This window comes from Dreissena polymorpha, chromosome 11 (genome assembly GCF_020536995.1).
Source record: "Dreissena polymorpha isolate Duluth1 chromosome 11, UMN_Dpol_1.0, whole genome shotgun sequence".
NCBI classification, from domain to species: domain Eukaryota; kingdom Metazoa; phylum Mollusca; class Bivalvia; order Myida; family Dreissenidae; genus Dreissena; species Dreissena polymorpha.
Genome location: NC_068365.1, coordinates 8,613,741 through 8,630,689, shown reverse-complemented (window position 1 = coordinate 8,630,689; position 16,949 = coordinate 8,613,741). Strand labels below are relative to the sequence as shown.

Below are 16,949 nucleotides of genomic sequence, written 5' to 3'. Positions count from 1 at the left end.
TTATTATTATATTAATTACTGTGTTGCTTAAAATAGCTACCTGCATACTTGTCCTTTTGTTTGCTCGGTATTAACTCGATCATACATTTCCGCAGCCCCCTCTTGAATTCTCTTGGCAATGTTTCCTCTTTGTTCAGATATAAACGCGTTCATCTCTTTTTCTAGATCTTTAATTCTCTGCTGAGCCATTGTTTTCTTGTCAAAAAGTTGTTTCTCGCTTAGGATAGAGTTTTCTATATGTCCGCTAGCTATGTGTAAGCTTTTGTCTAAAACATCTATCAACCATCTGAAGATCAATAATGTTAATTCCAATATGGTATTAAGATATAGACATAATGTATTTTAAATGTTAACACCAATAATATTGACGAAGAATCGATTTCAACTTTATCGAATAATTGCATTACTGTGAATGGTAGATATATTCTATTACTAGATGAAAATCGATAGTATAAACACGATCGTATAAACTTGAGCTTTATACTATCGCTATTTTGAGATCATATTTGGGCTTTTCCAAAAATTCGAGAATCTGTTTTTGTCAACTACGGAAAAACAAAATCGTCAAAAATGCGATATTTGATAATAATTAATGAAAAATATGGAGGAAAGAATAGGATAAATAGAATATTATGTGAGTTTTGGATAAAAATCAAGTTTATCATGCTCGGCTCGAACCTAGTTAGCGCTCGGCAAGCCTCGCGCTATCTGGGTTCTAAGCCTCGCATGATAAACTTGATCTTTATCCAAAACTCACGTATTATTCTCTATATACTGCTATTTCGTAACTGGAAACGGTAATAACAGGATTTGCTAATTGTAAAATAACTTAAGGTAATACTTAGTCAGACTAACGTTTGCGCCTTATGTGTGGTCATGAATTGGGCAGCAGGAATCAGACGCGCAAGTCTGGCCAACACTGTCTTGAATCTAGGAGCCACTTCACCTTCTTCTTGAAACGACTGTGCCTCAGTTGTTGAAAATGGAATGATTTGACTTGACTTCAATTCGTGCCAAAGCTCTCGTAATCGCTCGACTGTGTCTTTAATGACGATATCCATTTCTTTTGTTGGTACCTAATTTAATTAAAAAATAAAAGAAATTATTAAATGTTTAAAATAATGTTTAAGTTCGTTCTGCATTGAACATTCGTAAAGACATCGTATAGTATGTGTTTGTATTTTTTCGATTACAATCAACCAATCGGTGTAAACGTTGTTAAAATAAGAATAATTTTTATCCCCGTTTGACATTTCTTTGCTATTAAATTAGGTAAAATTTAAATTAGGTAAAATTTGACGTGGACGCTCGAAATCACTCTGAAACACATTTTCCCGACAAACTTTTTGAACATTCCATATTGTTTTTTTTATTTTAAATGTTGACAAAATTAACATTATTGTTTCTAATTGTAAACTAAGCATAGTTACGATATTAATCCAACGACGATATAATAGAAGCTTAAATATCAGTTCATGCGTTATTTTACATGTACTTTACCTCATCCAACTTATTGCACACAAACATCGCATTCTGAACCTTCACGCCATTGATTCCTTTTGCCCTTTTCTTTACTTGTTCAATGAATTCTCGCACCTTAACGTAAAAAGCGGATTCTACACAATTTACATTTACTCTAAATTTGGATTTTGAAACATATCAATTATAATTGTGTTTACATTGCAATATGTTCTTAGTTCAATAAAATTCGTTTTCTTCCTTGTGCAACGATTTTGTCAATTGTAAGAACACGGTCAAGATATCTGCAAAGTATATTGCATACATAGCCGCTGTAGGATTTCATATGAGGACGCAGATATGGAACGTATACATAAAATAGAAAGACATGATTTATATAAAAAAATCGTGTATGTTCTGGAAATGGTTTGTTATACTGCATATGCTATATAATACAAATATGTTAAAAAATAATTTTAATAAATTATAGTTTTACATTTGTAAATAGGTCGAAATCATTATAGACAGAACTATGTATTTTTCATTTACACCATATGTAATTCAGTATCCGTGACCTTCCTTAGTTTTCCTATAAAAATTCGTACAATTCGATCAAACGTCGAAAACATAAATTTTACTTTATTATGTATAAAGACATATTTGTTCTTATAAAATATACAAAGTACCGTTTTTTATTTAATGCTTTCCGGTGGTTTATAGAGAAATATCAGTGAATTAAAACTGATAATTTCACTGTTTCAAACAGTGAAAATTATCAGTGAGAATTATCGATAATTTTCATTGTTTACTGTGAAATGACGTCATTTTTTTGACGAAATGACGTCATTATCCCAGCAAAATTCGTTAGTTAAACTCTTGAACAATGTATATAAACTGTGAAAAATGCATTAAATAAAAAGAAAATTTGTTGGATTCGGTGGATTATCGACTTTAATTCACTCGTGATCATAGAAAACATATATTTTCACTCGTGGCTGCGCCACTCGTGAAAATATTATTTTCTATGATCACTCGTGAATTAAAATCGATAATCCACCGGATCCAACAAATATCCTCTATATAACGTTATTTGCAATTGGTTACTCACAGTAAAGTACTCGCAAGAAAAAATATCGGAATACATTTACTCAACATTTACTCTACAGTTACCATACCCTTTGTTGTACTCCACCGGCATTCATCATATCAATGACGTAAATGAAAGCTGCAGCTTTCTCAACATAGCCCAAAACTATATCTGTCATTTCCTGTGTTTCACCAACACCTGGACTGTCAACAATGACGACGTTATTCTACAAAGGTAAAAAGAATCGGATAGGCCAGCATGTTTGTTTTTCAGCCGTATACTTTCACAAATTTTTAATATAAACACTCAACGTTTGAATTGCGTTCAAACGGGAAATATAAGCGATTCTGAGCGCTAAAATATATTTTTTTTAACTTATAATAATTAGACAGTTGAAAATCATTTCATGCAGTTACCCAGCAAACAAACGTTGAACGCATGTTCACGCATTTACCCTTGACCATACCTTTAAAATATTAAATGGCGCATGCACAGTTATCTTTCGGACGTTTGTCTTTACTGCTTCAACTTTCATGAATTCAACGAATTCTTTAGAATTGTCTTTAGTAGAAAATGTTTTAACACCCTCTTCACTTGGTGGATCAACATATTCTACATCGGCGTCAAGATTGCCTGAGGCACTGTAACTCAGTTCACATATGGTATGTGTGTTGCTAAGCATGCTAGTTGGCAGGAGACGTTCTCCTAGCAACAAGTTAATGAAAGATGTTTTGCCGGCACCGGTTTCTCCTGTAATAAAATCAAGTACCGATAAATAAAATCCAATGTCTTTGCCAATAAATTCAATATTGAAATATCTAGTTAGTAATACAATTTTTGAAGGACTCAAATATTAAAATTTCCCATTTTAACAACGATGTGTAAAAATTCAACACATTTCTACAAAGAAAATGGTGTATCAAACGTTCATAGGGTGTTTTGTTATCGTTACCACGACGTTTATATGGTTTGATATGAAAACGTATTTTTGTGAATAATCGAAGAAAGTAAATGTTTGTGCGCACGTCTTTTTTATCTTGGGGTTGTTCCTAAAATACCATCAATGAATTAGAATCAGCCTCTTTAATCGTACATTAAACACTAAAATAACGAGAGAAATTAATCATGTTATTATTGTTTATGTAAGTTGCATAAGGGTTGTACAACGATTGTAGAAATGTTGTTCAAACAAGCTTTATATTTAATACTTAGTATAAATCGGTTGAACATAACCTGAATGGGTTTGATAACGTAATTTAAGAAAATAATTAAAAATTCTCAAATATTATAATATATGAAACGAGTATACTTGTATTTAACAAGTATCGTATGGCGAATATAAAATAATCATATTAAAATTTTCAGCTTAGTATCATTACCTAGGACTAAGATCGGAGATCTGTAATTTTTAAGATTTTCAATGCCGTTTGTTAAGTCAGTCATTATATTTTGGTTCCATTTAAAAATACCAGAGAAAAATGTGTCGTTTTCTTTTATCAATGCATATGCTTCTTTATACAATACAATCAGATGGTCCATTTTAGGTCGTTCATTTTGTTGTCCCTTATTCAACGAATCTTCTATCTGAAACAGAAACCATACTAATAGACGATTGTTTCTTACGTATTTTTGTCACAACACTACATCAATTAACTGTCTAAATGAATATACATAGTCATACTCGAAATAGAACACACATTTAAATGTGCTAGTCTTTAGAATCGGTTGCAACCCCCTAACGATTCGTTTAGACCTTAATTTGAATAACGACCTTATGTTGTGGTTACGCATGTGTGATGTGGGTTTAGTTTAAAACTACGCTTTTTATCAATCATTTAAAAATCACCATGTGTTATTTCATTGATTCTTCCAAGTCTTTGATCCAAGCATTAATTTTTGGTGAATGTGTACATGTTGTGTAATCTTTTTGATGTCAACAATGCACGTTCCTTTTTTAGCTATTATTCCCGGCCAATATATTTTGGTTTGGCCAGCCTATACATTGGCTTAAATCCCATTTTTACGCTGAAAGTTGTAATTGAATGGCCCAAAATTTAAATATTGCTTTATGTTTAATATGTTTTCATGTGTTATGTTTTGTATTGTACAGACAATTGAGCATTCGCTTAAAAAAAGACTTGCGGAAAACAAATGATGTTTTAATGGTTAATGAGATTTATTTTAACTATATATTTGTCAATGGTCGTCAAATAGTTTTTTGCCATTAATAATGGAGCTCCTGCTGGTGCGGCTTAAGTTTCTATGCTTTTGATTAATATTAAATGTGTGATTGTAAAATGTATTTTTAAACTGAACACATATATCTAATTTCACCATAAAACAATATAAATTTAACGCTCATGATAGGACAGATTTTTTTTCAGACGAATTATAATATGTTGTACGTTTTTTTTCTGACATACCTTTCAATAGACAATATTAAGATCTAATATTGTGCACTTGGTCACATTGGTATACCTGTTACTCTGTTACTTAACATAACAGTAGACTATGGCGTTTTTGCAATATGTCTGGTTTTATTTCCAAGTCTACTAAAAGGTTTAAACATTGCATTTAGAATTGATATTTCATAAAGGAGATACGTCCTATAAAATACCAAAAAACGATCACATTTAAATCGGTTATCTATTTTGGAATAATTATAACTTTGTTTTTTATTTAAAATAGGGTGAGATTCATCGAGTGTAAATGGATAAAATACTAAACATATGTAATACTCGTACTATTACGCGGTGTTTCGATTAGAACCAATCTCTTTCCAACTTGCAGGTAAGTAGTTGTATATTTCTTTCTTCAGAACGTGTGTCTCGTTTAAGGAATAACAGCATTTTATTAAAAGAAGCTGCATATTATTATCATTATTGCAAATCAGTATCTACTTACATGTGCCCGTGTTGTTCCGTCACAAAGAAGACTACGCTTTATCAACCGTCGCAAACTCTGCACATTCGTGAGTGCCGCATCGCTGTAGTCAATTTTATGCAATTTGCATGTCGTAATTGCTGTTCGGATATCGTCAATTGAATCAATATAACTTTCTGTAACTTTTGTTGTAGACATGTTAGTTTGTTCATTCATTGTTGGCACAACAGCTGTATTGGAATTGTCAGCAGCCTCGTCTGAACTGTTCACAGGGTTATATATCCTAGATATGGTTCGCTGCATCATGTTCTGATCACACAAACACAATATATAAAAACTAAACTATTACGGTAGAGGATTGTTCAAAACGTATATAGCTGTCGAGTGGCTTTTCCTCCCAGACAAACATACCCATATGGACACAACGCTTGCTGTATGATGGTAGACACGTAAGCGTTAGCCGACGAGGTATCGGCATTTGCCCGATATTAAAGCATTACAATTCCGCCCAGAAATAAAATTATTTCAACAAACATATCTAGTATGCTTGCATATACATATTGATCCGACATAAGACCGGTGTCTTGTCAGAGACATACTGAGAGCAATATGTTTACTAAATGTATTTTAAGTAGTTTTGAGTGGAATCTTCTTCATATGAAAGTAAAAATTATGAGCTGTGTATCGTCGTTTCGTTTTGTTTGGAGTGTTTACGAATGGGATAGTAGATAAATACATGAGCAGATTTATAACATAACACGCTTGATTAATTTACCCGTTTTTCGTTTGCATTTGAATTATGAAGGTGAAGTTTCTATTGATTTTAACTGAATCTTTATCTGATGAGAATGATTGTCTAATGGTAAGCATTATAACTATGCTTAAGTGTTTAGTAAATTGCGCAATTCAATTTTGCGATCCTACTCTGCGTTGCTAATATATCGATCAAGTTAGCAACAAACGGAAAAATAACATATGAACACGGAACATAAGAAAACTCCATGCGTGCGTGAAGATCAACGAATTCACTATTGATGGGACAGCATCGAACTAGGCGAGGTCAGGTGTCTAGGCGTTGGAGAAACATAAATAGATAAAAGCCGCACGATATGGTTAAGCGGAGATGATTCTAAACATCGCCACGGGACTGCTTTCATCGTTAAAAGGAGGTAGACAAAAGCGTCATCAGTTGCACCCCAGTATGAATAAGACTTATCTCAATCCGTCTCTCAGTGAGACCTTCCAACACCACCATTATTCAGGTCTAATACACCTACAGCAGAGTATGAAGATAAGGAGATTGAACAGTTTAATGAAGAGTTAAAGCGCATCATGGCAAATGTCAAGAGCAAAGACATCCTCATCGTCCAAGTTGACTGGAACAACCAGGTTGGACCAGACGCCTACCAAGACTGGTGAGAAAAAGTAGGCAGATTTTGGTACGGCAGAGACCAATGATAGAGGGTTGAGACTTCTTGAGTTCGCCAGAGGCAACCGACGCACACTGGCCAAAACGCTGCACCCATACAAACCGTCCAAAACAGCGACCTGGCATGCTCCATTCGGACAAGTACACAACCAGATCAATATCATTCTGGCTCCACAACGGCTCAAGTCCAGCATATACAAAGCTAAAGAATAAGCGCGTAACCAAGAACCCTCGCATAAGAGTCGACTTGGAGTAATTGAAAGATCTAGAGATAGCTGAAACATTTCTAGGACAGATAGGCGGTAGGTGTGCAGCCCTGAACACTGTAGACCATGCCATCGTTAACATCACCAAAAACATAAAGGAAGACCTGTTGTTTTAAGCCGAAGACGTTCTTGGAAAAGAGCGAAGACAGATAGGCCATGGATGACCGCAGAGATCATGGACATCTGCGACAAAAGGAGGAAGCAAAGGCATTAGAAGTTCACCAGCCGGTAGTCTGAGACAGAATACCAGAGAGCGAACAAGGAGTTAAGGAAAAAGATGTAATAGGTAATGGAGGAGTGGATTGAGGAGTATTGGATCAACCTTGACAAAAAAACAGGCAGCAGTAAGAAGGCCTACATCACCCTTAAGATCCTCACAATGATCAATCAGCCCAAGGCCAGTGTTATAGCGGAAGCTGATGGGAACTTCCTCAGCGAAAGTGCCTCTGTCCTTAACAGGTTGAGTGAATAATGCAGTGACCGATACAACTAACCTTATCAAATAGACACCAGTCTCCTGCAAAATGATCCCAGACAAGAAGCGAACGACAAAAGTCCGACAATACTAAAGGCAGAGGTTGAAGAGGCAGTGCGGAGTCTGAAGGCAGGAACATGTCTGGGAGTAGACAACGTCCCTTCTGAACTGATTAAACATGTAGGAGAGGCAACAACTGCAGCAATGATGACACTTAGCCAGAATATCTGGGAGGAGAAGTGACCCAAGGAGTGGAGCCAGTCTCCCTACCTATAAATGGCAACCTCAATCTGTGCGAGAATTACCTGTGCGAGAATAACCGCACCATCAGCCTCATCAGCCATCCAAGCAAAGTAATGCATTCTCATTATAGAGCATCATTCTCAACCAATTGAAAAGAAAGGCCGATGAACTGCTGGCAGAAGCTCATGATGAATTCAGAACTGAGCGAAGCACATTTAAACATATCTTCAACTGCAGAGTCAAGATTGAGAAACACCTGCAACACGTGAGCTCTTTCACAACTTCATCTACTTCAAGAAAGGTTTTGACCGAGTGTGCCTTGATGGTCTGTTGCAGGTTCTGAGAGGGTTCAAAATTGACAAAGTGATGGTGAAAGTCATCCGTGAACTCAACGGAAACACCGGCACCGTAGTACTTCTAAATGGGCAGATGGGTGTCTTCTTCAGGATATTAGTGGGCTTAAATTGTGTAAAAGATTTTATTAATCTGGAAATGTGTGAATCTACACTTAATGCCCGATCGTTGTTCATGAGAGAATACAGATTGAAGAAAATATAAAATATGAAAATTCATTAGGGAAATGGTTCATCAATGTCGCCACTCTGTATGAGTATAAAGTTGGAAACTACAAACATTTCTGGCTCAATGACAGTGAAGATCGTTTAAATATAGGCATACAACGACGATGTTAATATCGGTCTCATTTTGGTAGAGTTTATGCAGTATGCTATTATATTGATAACGGTTTGACATTGAGACGTGTTGAATGACCGATCTCGTGTCGTTGTTAACGCGCATATCGGGTCGATGTAAGCAATATATGGACGCGATGTCGGACGGGCCTTTTTGAATTAAGGAATTATTGCGGTAGACTTTGGTAGTATGTTAAGTCGATATTTAGCCTATATCGCACAGTGTTGCTGTTCCGATGTCGTGCCAATATTAATCCGATATCGGGCTTATATATATATATATATATATATATTTATCCTTTATTTTCCCGATATCAATCCGATGTTAAATGTGTGTAAGCCACGAGACTGATTTATACCCTTTGAACAGTTGGCTAGCTTAATATTCCTGTTATAATTATGCATTTCAAATATACACTTGCTTTAATTCTTTTAAAAGGAACTTACAGTAATGATAATAATGGTTGGACGTATTTACCTTTCGTTTTACGAGTTATGACGCCTACATTCCCGCATACACACCCGCGATGATCTGAAACAAAAAAACAACAATTAATTGTATGAATTGTAAACATTTGTGCAGGATGGATAGGAATTAAAACTGATTAAATTAAATTTCTCCGATTGTCTGTTATGCTTACTCATTTTATTATTTTCGGAATAAGCATTATCGTTTTTATAGTTACGCTACAACAGAAAATGTTGGAGATGTGTGAGGATTAAACCCCGGTGTTGTAGTGAATTCAGAAATAGGTAAAAAGTAATTTATTCAGGTGATTTTGCTTTAAAGAATAGTTAAATAATAGGCTATTTAAAGAATGATGTCAAACTGATTTTATTTGTTATTGTTTGTATTCCAGGTGTACCGCACGATAAGCTCAAGCTATCAATGTGCATAGATAATGTTTTGTTGATTACGGACTTGAAAATATTCCAGTTTGTATGGTTATAGGGATTCAGAAAATAGCTTAAAATAAATGGTTCGTCTATCTTTCTGTATGATGTTTATTTGTACATTGTTTACACATCCATTTATATAATGAAGTACAGTAAACAATGAAGAGTAAAGACGTCATAGTGAAAGTAGTCTGGCTAATATCTTAATATCGGAGCGAAAAATTCTGGTAACATAATACGTTTTGCTTTCTGTCAATGTGTATGTCACTTTTTTATATGGTCTTATTTTGTTAAGATATGAAACAGGTATATTGCACACTTTTTAAAGGTCTCTTTAAAGAATTGTGACGATGAAAAATATAAAAGTTTATTATTTTGAATGAAAACATTTTAACACGCATACACACGTCTCACATCAATTATTTAAACGTGTTTAATAAAGCTTAACAACCTTAATTACATTACAGGTCAAATATTGTATCTTGAACAAAAAACTCTTCCAAATAGCAGCAATTTGAAGGGACTATAGCTATAAAAAAACAAATTTTTTACTGAAATAAATATCATATGTGTTACTTCAATAAATTTCGCTAAAACATATTAATTTAAAAAATCAATATGATAACAACACATAAAAAATAAGTCAGAAAAAAAACAAATGGGTATCGCCCTCAGGATTTAGGAAAAAACGAACTAAAATTACGAACAATCACAAAATTCGGAAACAAAGATTCGAACCCTTATTTTTTTTAAAGCTATTGAGTCGGCATTTCTCATATAGAGTCGGTCAGGTAACCAGAATGTTTTTTGTTTAGGCCTAATCTATTGCTTCTTGATTTTCATGAAATCAACATAAAATAATGCACTAGTGATAACTTAAATATTTGAACCTGATATATAAACGTACATTTTCAACTGTAAGCCCATACTAGTTCAGTGAAAGTGTTTGTATAGAAGAGATGTTGTTTTTTTCGAACATCTACAATTTCGGCGCTAAATTAAGGGGCAAATGACTTGTTTGCTTATGGTTATTTATGTTCTAGTTTACTCAGGTATAATTGCAGATAGTATAATGTCAGGTGACTGAGAGACTCTATTTCCCTGAATATCAAAAAGGGGGATCTATACTTGGTATCCAAATTCAGGAGTTTCTAGACTACTAAAACCCAGGTAAAACAGGTAAAGCTTATATTTTGCCTGTTAGCGTGATACCTTGATGTCCGTCGTATGTAAGCGACGTGCAACCGTCCGCATTTGTTTTCGTATACTAACAAAAAAGCTGATTCTTTTCACATGGTTGAGTGGTTTGAGAATTATCAATCGGACAGAAAAAATAACGGAAGGAGAGGCTCTATAGACTTTGCCGGAAAGTTTTTTACAGCGATGAAACGTCGAATAATAAGCCAATCCTGAAGACGGATTTACTGGGCCAAAGTTTGCATAACGACAGTGAAACGCTTTCCACTGCAATTCTGGAGAACACTCTGCCTGTGAAATCATCCCACGACTGGTAGAGTACCGGACCTCATGCCTTGAAGATGTCCAATATGTACCTAAGGACTTATGAAATAACGATTTAAACATAACAACCAATCACACAATAAGGACAGAATACATTCGGATCCTGATTTAAAAAAACCTTTTGAGTTGGCATTTAAAATGTAGAGTCGATCGGAAAACAAGAAACAGTGTTTGTTTAGGTTTAATTTATTGCTTCTTGATTTTCATAAAATTAACGTAAAAATAATGCACTTATTATAACCTCAGAGTTTGAACCGGATATGTAAAAGCCTATTTTAATATTTAAGACCATACTAGGTCATTGGGTTTGTATATAATCTACAATCTACAATCGAAGCACAACATTAATATATGTGATATACTTCTTTACACAGGTATCATTGCAGATAATATGCTGCAGGATTACTGAGAGACTGTATTTCCCTGAACATCATTTTGCATCACGACTGTGAAACGCTTTTCACTGCAATTCTGGAGAACAATAAATCTTTGTGTGAGGTGCTCTGCAACCCCACGAACGGGGACTGACCAAGAAAGAACGCCGTTCACCAAGTCAAGAATTGGAAAGTCAGACCAGTCACACGAGTGACCCTATCAGACTGGCAGGGTGATAACAGGAAAATTCTGCCGGCCCATTTGAGTCATTGACAAAAATGGGAAGAAGAACTTTTCCTTAAACGACTAGTCATTCTTAATCGCATCCTTGGGTGGTCCATTAGGAAAATTGGGGCCAAAAGATGAATCGAAAAATAAATCTTCTGCAACGCAAGTCGAAAAAGTTTTATATTATGTATGCACACATATATTTTGGTTCTCTTCAGAACTTGTTTAAATTGCGATCCTCGAGACTACGGTGGGGGGTCTCTGTTTTACATTTACCTAAATAGGAAAAACCTTTACAAATTTGTCTTAAACCGCAACGCCCAATTCTTTCTTATTTGCTAACATGCTATGATTACTTATTTCAATGAAAGCACTAGTTACCTGTTTACACAATAGTGTGGATATTTTTAGCATTCTACTTTTTTATATTAGTTGCGAATAACACAATGAGTTAAATGTGTCTAAATGCAAGAAGCGTTTGGTTTCATTTATTCCCACCTACTTCAACTACTTGCTTCGTGAGTCTAGTGTCAGGTTCATCTGATCCTGAAAACAACTCTGCACTTTTAAACAATGTCTAGCTAGTATTAGGACATGTGTTCATATGTTATTATTACTTTTAAATTTAAACTAACCGTAGTTTATACATGACAAAGTATATCCGCAATTTATCACCTTGTTAGGTTTCTGTTTTGAATACTTTAAATCCATCATCCATTTATTATTCATATTATATTGTATCTATAATTTTAGTATGCGGTATGATTTTGCCTTCGGTTTTAATATGTCTACGGATTTGCTGTTAAATGCTCTTTATAATTGATATAAAGAAGTGAAACTCCAGCTGCTGGAGCAGTATTGAATTCTTATTATAAACAATTAGTTCCTTTATTTAAGGCAAGTGACCGATAGCCCAAACAGTACAAAACAGCACAAAACAGTACAATACAAAACAACATAAACACATATAATAATAAAGCTGGGGTCACCGCCTTGTAACGGTCAATGCAAAGCATTGGGGGTTTAAACCGGATGTCATTGATTGATTACTGTCAATTTAGTCAAGCGTTCCATGTTAAAAACGTGTTTTGCACGCACACAATTTAAGCTTATGTTGACTCGGTCAAAAAGGCTTCATAAAAAACTTATTTTTGAAAAACCACTTAATACACGTTTTTATATTGTTACATGACCTTGTGACACATTGCTTTGCAAAGGAGTCCTAAATTGCGGTCATGTGCGATTGTATCAAAAATAAACAAGATAGTGTCATGCTTATGGTGTCTGTCGGCCTTGATTTAAGACAGGACATGTTTACTCACGCAATAAACAAGTGGGCTTTATCAAGGTATCTTGATAAACAAGATAGTGGCAGGCTCATGGTGTCTGTCGGTATTGGTTTTAGATAAGACATGTTAACTCACGCAATACACAAGTGGGCTTTATCAAAGTCTCTCGTCTGGTCTCAGTGACCGTGTTGTCTATTATTATCAACTTTTTGCTGATATCTGTGATTTAGAACAAATGTAGGGATATGTTAATGAAAGCAAGGAACGAGTGTTGCGCCCTGCTTTTTATTGTCAGATGAATCCCTGTGAAATCACTGTACCTTCGTTTGTTTTCTCAAAGTTTGATTAAGTTAAGTGTATTATCATTGGGGGCCTATTCATTTGTGTATTTTCTTTTCAGTCACCTTCGGCAACTGTTGTGGTGTCTATTATTGAGCCGCGTTCGGGAAAAACGGGGCGTTATACATGTGCGTAAAGTGACGTCTAGATTTTGCAGTCAACAAAGGCTATTAATCAGGGACGCCACTCGCCGTCTTGACTGGATTTTTTACGGAAGATACTTCTTTGTAACGAAAGATTCCATAAAAGCGGAAATTGTCGTCTCTGATTAGCATTTGCGGACGTTCATTAAGCCCAGTTTTCAAAAATCGCGGATCACTTTATCCGGAGAGTCCTATCATAGATAACATTGAGTCACAATGTTTACCAGTTTAGGAAGATATTAAATTAGTTCACCGGGTTTAAATTCAGGCCAGGCTAAAATTGTTGTAGTTTTTCACAAATTGCATTGAGCCGTTTATTATGCTCTTCATCAGGATATTGAGATTTGTAAGTCTGTCATCAAGGGTATTTAATTTATTATCAAATTATTTTGTTAATTCTTAAATTACGTGGTTAAACAGTGTGGTAAAAATAATTTCAACGGATCTGTATTTGCCACCACGGGTTTAAATCAACCCAAGCTGTGGTAACATATTAGTTAAACACATAATCAAATATAACACCTTCTGGCTAGTGCAAGTTTCATGATGATTGTTAAAAAAAATCTCACTTTCAAAGGGCTTTACAATTATTATGAAATAAAATACTGACCTAGGCTTTTACCCCACATCACCGAGTATAGAACCCAGCCGTGATATCATATACACAAAATGTAATTTAAATTGGTCACAATATAAAATGTTTAATATTGAGACTCAATGGCACACAAACGCACATGTATTTTTTTACAACGATGATATTATATTATTTATAGTTTTACTTATCGAGTTATTACAGGACTTTGATCTACATGTACTACATACAAAAATCAGATATGCAGACACTTTGCCCTCTGTTGCATCCAGTTTTGACATGTTGTGATAATTGAACTTATTTTTATTTATTTATTTAAAAAAAAGAAATAAGGATATTTGAGTAAATACCGTTAGAACTTTTGGTTTTTCTTTATGTCTCTGAATCAATCACAAGTATCACATTATGAATTGCTTATTTTCCCCTTATGAACTTTTTTCTTGTAATATTAAGCAGTTCAAATTGTCATTATATGCCATTATTATGTCTGTCAAATTCAGTAAATCTTTTTATAAGTTGCACCTTTTAGGGCCTTTGTATTGATATATTCCCTTTAAGAAGGATACATGTGTACAGGACATTTTATACGTCATATACTCATAAAATACACTTTAGAATAACTATTTTGCTAACCATGACTATGTTAAAACTTAATAAGTTGTTAATATCAAGTTACTTTAATAGTATGCTTACTTAATGTTAACCTTTATTAAACGGATTTAACAATACATTGAATACCACGCTTAAATATGATCATACCTGGAATATTATGCCATAGCCGATTTCATTATATTAAACTAATTCCTATCCACATTAAGTTTTGTTTATAGTTGTATAGAATATTAATTATAATTTGTATACCATGACTTATTGTTGTTTAATATGAAATTTTATTCGATTACAAAAACAAAATAAAATTACCTTCGTAAGTTGTTACTTGTAGATAACTATTCGACCAAATATCGTTACAAAGCTTTCCTGGTGTATCTTAAAAAAACTATTTTGAGCACGTTGGACTGCATTTAGCAAAAACGTATGGTACTGATGGGCTTATGTTTCGATACTTAAATATAGAAGTTTTATTTTGATACGTGCGTAAACATTTCCATAGATAGACAACACAACTATCAAAATGATAATTGACTATCTTGGGTCAAGAAAGGTGGACCAATTTACCTCGATATCTGAACAAAGACATTAAATCAAAGTTCACAAATAGGAACATAATTGCACATATAATTTTACGTGCTATGAAAGTTACTCAATACAAACCTATTCGGCACCATATACTATATTCGTACGTATATTCACGAATTTGAAATCATTTCTGTAAAGCATAACATGAATTTTAATCGTTTGCATAATATAACTTATTTAAAGCATACGTGTTGATTTACACAATAAACAACCATGAATAACTATATATATATATATATATATATATATATATATATATATATATATATATATATATATATATATACATATATAAAGAAATAAAGTTGTAGAATCGATATCACCTGCAAAAAATGTGGATATGGATATGTGCAAGTCATTTGATTAATGCTAGAATAGTACCAAAATATTTATTATTTAATAACAAAACTTGACATTTAATCTCGGTATGTGAGCTTGACACTGACACTAGATACCTTAGTCTTATTAGAGGACAACACTTAAAGAAAGTTATTACATAATACCTTAATGCATTGTGAAAAAATGGCTAAATTATGAATGAGTCATCAAATATGTAATCGTTGACCTCAATTTATGATCCTGAACTTGCCTCTAGGGTTATGGGTCTCGCAGTTGACCCAGCCCAAGATGATTGAGAACAAAACTGGTAGGTTACATAGCTGTGGTTATCGGAGATACAGCTCAAATTCTATATAAAAAAGGTATTTTCAAGTAAAAACGGACCATTACTCCGTTTTTGACAAATGGTTTGCGTGGCAATATGACGGGCATCATCCTCTTATTATATATACATAATGCAATCTGCATATGCAGCTCAAAGACGTGGATCCAGATACAAAAGTATCCTTATTTGCAAGTACTAAAGGGTCATGACTCTGCTTTTGTAAATGGATCGCAACGGCATTTGATGTTCACCAACGACCAAACAAGTTCCATGATAAGGCTCCGCATAAGAAAAAGTTCCGGACGGACGGAATGATTGAAGACAGGACAGACGTACGATCACACCGAGATTAAATGCAACCCGCATATGGAGCTAAACAATGTTGCTCTGGTAAAAAAAGTTTTCTTATGTTCAAGTAAAAAGAGCCGTAACTAACTAATTTGCAAACTGATTGCATGGGCATTGATGCGAATCATTGGTTCAGCAATATCGGGATATGGCTCCGGATACGAAATTATGAAGGACGGATGGGAAGACGGACGGAAGAACGGACGGACTGAAGGACGGACGGAAAGACGGACGGAAGTACGGACGGAAGAATGGACGGAAGGACAGACGGGCCGACAGCGCAAAACACTATATCTCCGCCTAACGCGGAAGATGATGAAACATAATAATATAACATAACGGATACAACAAAAATATAAATGTATTCGATACTCACCACGAGATGTTAACGCCTCCTTATACTGAAACATAATCTATGACAAGTGTGCAAGTATGTAATGTCATATGCGGATGAGTTATCGGATATGACAACCCACGTGGTGTTTAATGATTGATGATTGTATAGATAAGGCAGCTATTCAATTGTAAATAAACCTTGCGCGCTATCAACTGTTGTGAATTGTTATTCATACGAATAAACCTCATTTAAACTGTCACTCAATTTGAAAATTAGGCAAGGTCCAAAGTTTGCAACACCCCTCGGACATGAAGGAAATCAGAAAACTTAAACATAGACATGCTGCTTAACCAACTTCGATCATTTGCGAAAAGAAAACAAGGACAAAACAATGACTTCACTTTTTTACCTAATTACCCAATCGCAAAACAAAACCCAGCTTGCAATCAAAACAAAAATATATCAAACACAAAACATGCATGAATA

General features: G+C 34.4%; 1 protein-coding gene across 1 annotated transcript in view; it reads right to left on the bottom strand.

Annotated features, from left to right (window-relative positions):
• The window catches only part of LOC127851256 (uncharacterized), a 50,323-nt gene extending 33,712 nt beyond the window's left edge, over positions 1–16,611 (bottom strand). Inside the window, exons 1-9 of the mRNA XM_052384896.1 lie at positions 16,503–16,611; positions 9,012–9,065; positions 5,450–5,737; positions 3,925–4,129; positions 3,012–3,295; positions 2,634–2,771; positions 1,501–1,596; positions 856–1,076; positions 41–286 (exon numbers count right to left, since the gene is read on the bottom strand). Of these exons, the coding sequence (XP_052240856.1) occupies positions 41–286; positions 856–1,076; positions 1,501–1,596; positions 2,634–2,771; positions 3,012–3,295; positions 3,925–4,129; positions 5,450–5,734 (1,475 nt within the window). The 5' untranslated portion in view covers positions 5,735–5,737; positions 9,012–9,065; positions 16,503–16,611. The remainder of the gene's footprint in view (positions 1–40; positions 287–855; positions 1,077–1,500; positions 1,597–2,633; positions 2,772–3,011; positions 3,296–3,924; positions 4,130–5,449; positions 5,738–9,011; positions 9,066–16,502) is intronic.
• Between the last annotated feature and the right edge of the window lie 338 nt (positions 16,612–16,949).